Source organism: Physeter macrocephalus, chromosome 12 (assembly GCF_002837175.3).
Source record: "Physeter macrocephalus isolate SW-GA chromosome 12, ASM283717v5, whole genome shotgun sequence".
NCBI classification, from domain to species: domain Eukaryota; kingdom Metazoa; phylum Chordata; class Mammalia; order Artiodactyla; family Physeteridae; genus Physeter; species Physeter macrocephalus.
The window spans coordinates 85912071-85913480 of NC_041225.1; the positions used below are offsets into that span (position 1 = coordinate 85912071).

The 1410-nt window shown below is 50.0% G+C and overlaps 1 protein-coding gene across 23 annotated transcripts in view; it reads left to right on the forward strand.

Moving 5' to 3' along the window:
* Positions 1-1410, forward strand: part of DYSF (dysferlin) — a 231639-nt gene that overhangs the window by 26693 nt on the left and 203536 nt on the right. For all 23 annotated transcript variants that reach the window (XM_007111158.4, XM_007111166.4, XM_007111168.4 and 20 more), the window contains exon 2: positions 519-574. In XM_007111158.4, the coding sequence (XP_007111220.2) occupies positions 519-574 (56 nt within the window). The remainder of the gene's footprint in view (positions 1-518; positions 575-1410) is intronic.

Here is a 1410-nt window from a genome sequence, read left to right on the forward strand (position 1 = left end):
TCCGGACGCGCAGGCTCAGCGGCCATGGCTCACGGGCCCAGCCGCTCCGCGGCATGTGGGATCCTCCCAGACCGGGGCACGAGCCCGTGTCCCCTGCATCGGCAGGCGGACTCTCAACCACTGCGCCGCCAGGGAAGCCCGGAGATAGATTTTTTTAAAGAAAAATGGAATATTTTCTATGAAGATCATTCATTGTGAGAATCAGAAACTTTGCAATTTTAAAACTTTATTTAGAAAGTCAGGAGTAACAATAACAAACTCATTAAGAAGAGTCAGGCTGGGTATTTTCTTTTCAACAGTCTTCTGATGGGGCTGCTGTTTGTCCATCCCAGAGCTGAGAGACGTGTGTGATTGGCATTGGGCTTTCATTGCAGACTGGTGGGATTCTCAGGGACTCGTGGGTTTTGTAAGGTTTCCTTTGGCGGGTGAGCTGCAGTGCAGGTCTTGGAGCTGGCCCTCACTTGGGGAAGGCACAGGTTGGGGTATGCCTCTTCACTCTCCCTCTGTGTCTCTCGTAGGGGTGAAGAAGAGAACCAAAGTCATCAAGAACAACGTGAACCCCGTGTGGAATGAGGTATGTGAGCTTCCCACCTTCCCTCCTTTCCTCCCTTTGCTGCCACTGTCTCTGCAGGGACGAGTCACGGGGCTCCGGCAGAGGCGGCTTTCTCAGTGGTGTTGTCATGGAGAGGAGGGACTCTGGTCCCGTGTGCCAACGAAATCCTCCTGGCACCTGGGAGGAGTGGTGGTGGCCTGGCCTGCGGTCTCCCCTGTGATGTGGGTATGGTGTGGAGAGGAGTGAGGGGTCCCTTGTCTCTGCTTCTTTCAGCTCTGGCCAGCCAGGAAGGAGGGTGTTTAGGGCTCTCTTACCTGCTTTTTCTCCCTTACACACGCCGTTGTCCTTGCCCAGAACTACCTCCTCCTCACAGCCCTCCCTGATTCATCAAGTCCTCTTCTGGCTCCTGCTGGCCTCTGCCCTCTCAACCAGCTTTCTTTCTTTCTTTTTTCTTTTTCCCTTTGGGTTCAATTTAATACACTGTTTTAGAAAAACTGACAATGTTTAGGTAATTTAAACTCTAGGAAATAATTGCCTATTTGCAGTAAATCATCTGTGCAAATGATTTACTTAAGGCATGTTGCAATAGCCTTTAACAATTTTAATCACTAAATCTACGTTGGCAGATGCTCATTTATTTGCTTACCAGCTCAAGCTCTTGCTGGTCAGGGTATTATCTGTGCAGAGATTTGTCATTCTCTAATTGACAAAAGAATTGGCTCCCTTCTGCTATATAACTTGCTCTTGTTCGAGACTTAGTCAACCAGCTTTCTTTTTTTTTTTTTTTTTTTGTGTGGTACGCGGGCCTCTCACCGCCGCGGCCTCTCCCGTTGCGGAGCACAGGCTCCGGACGCACA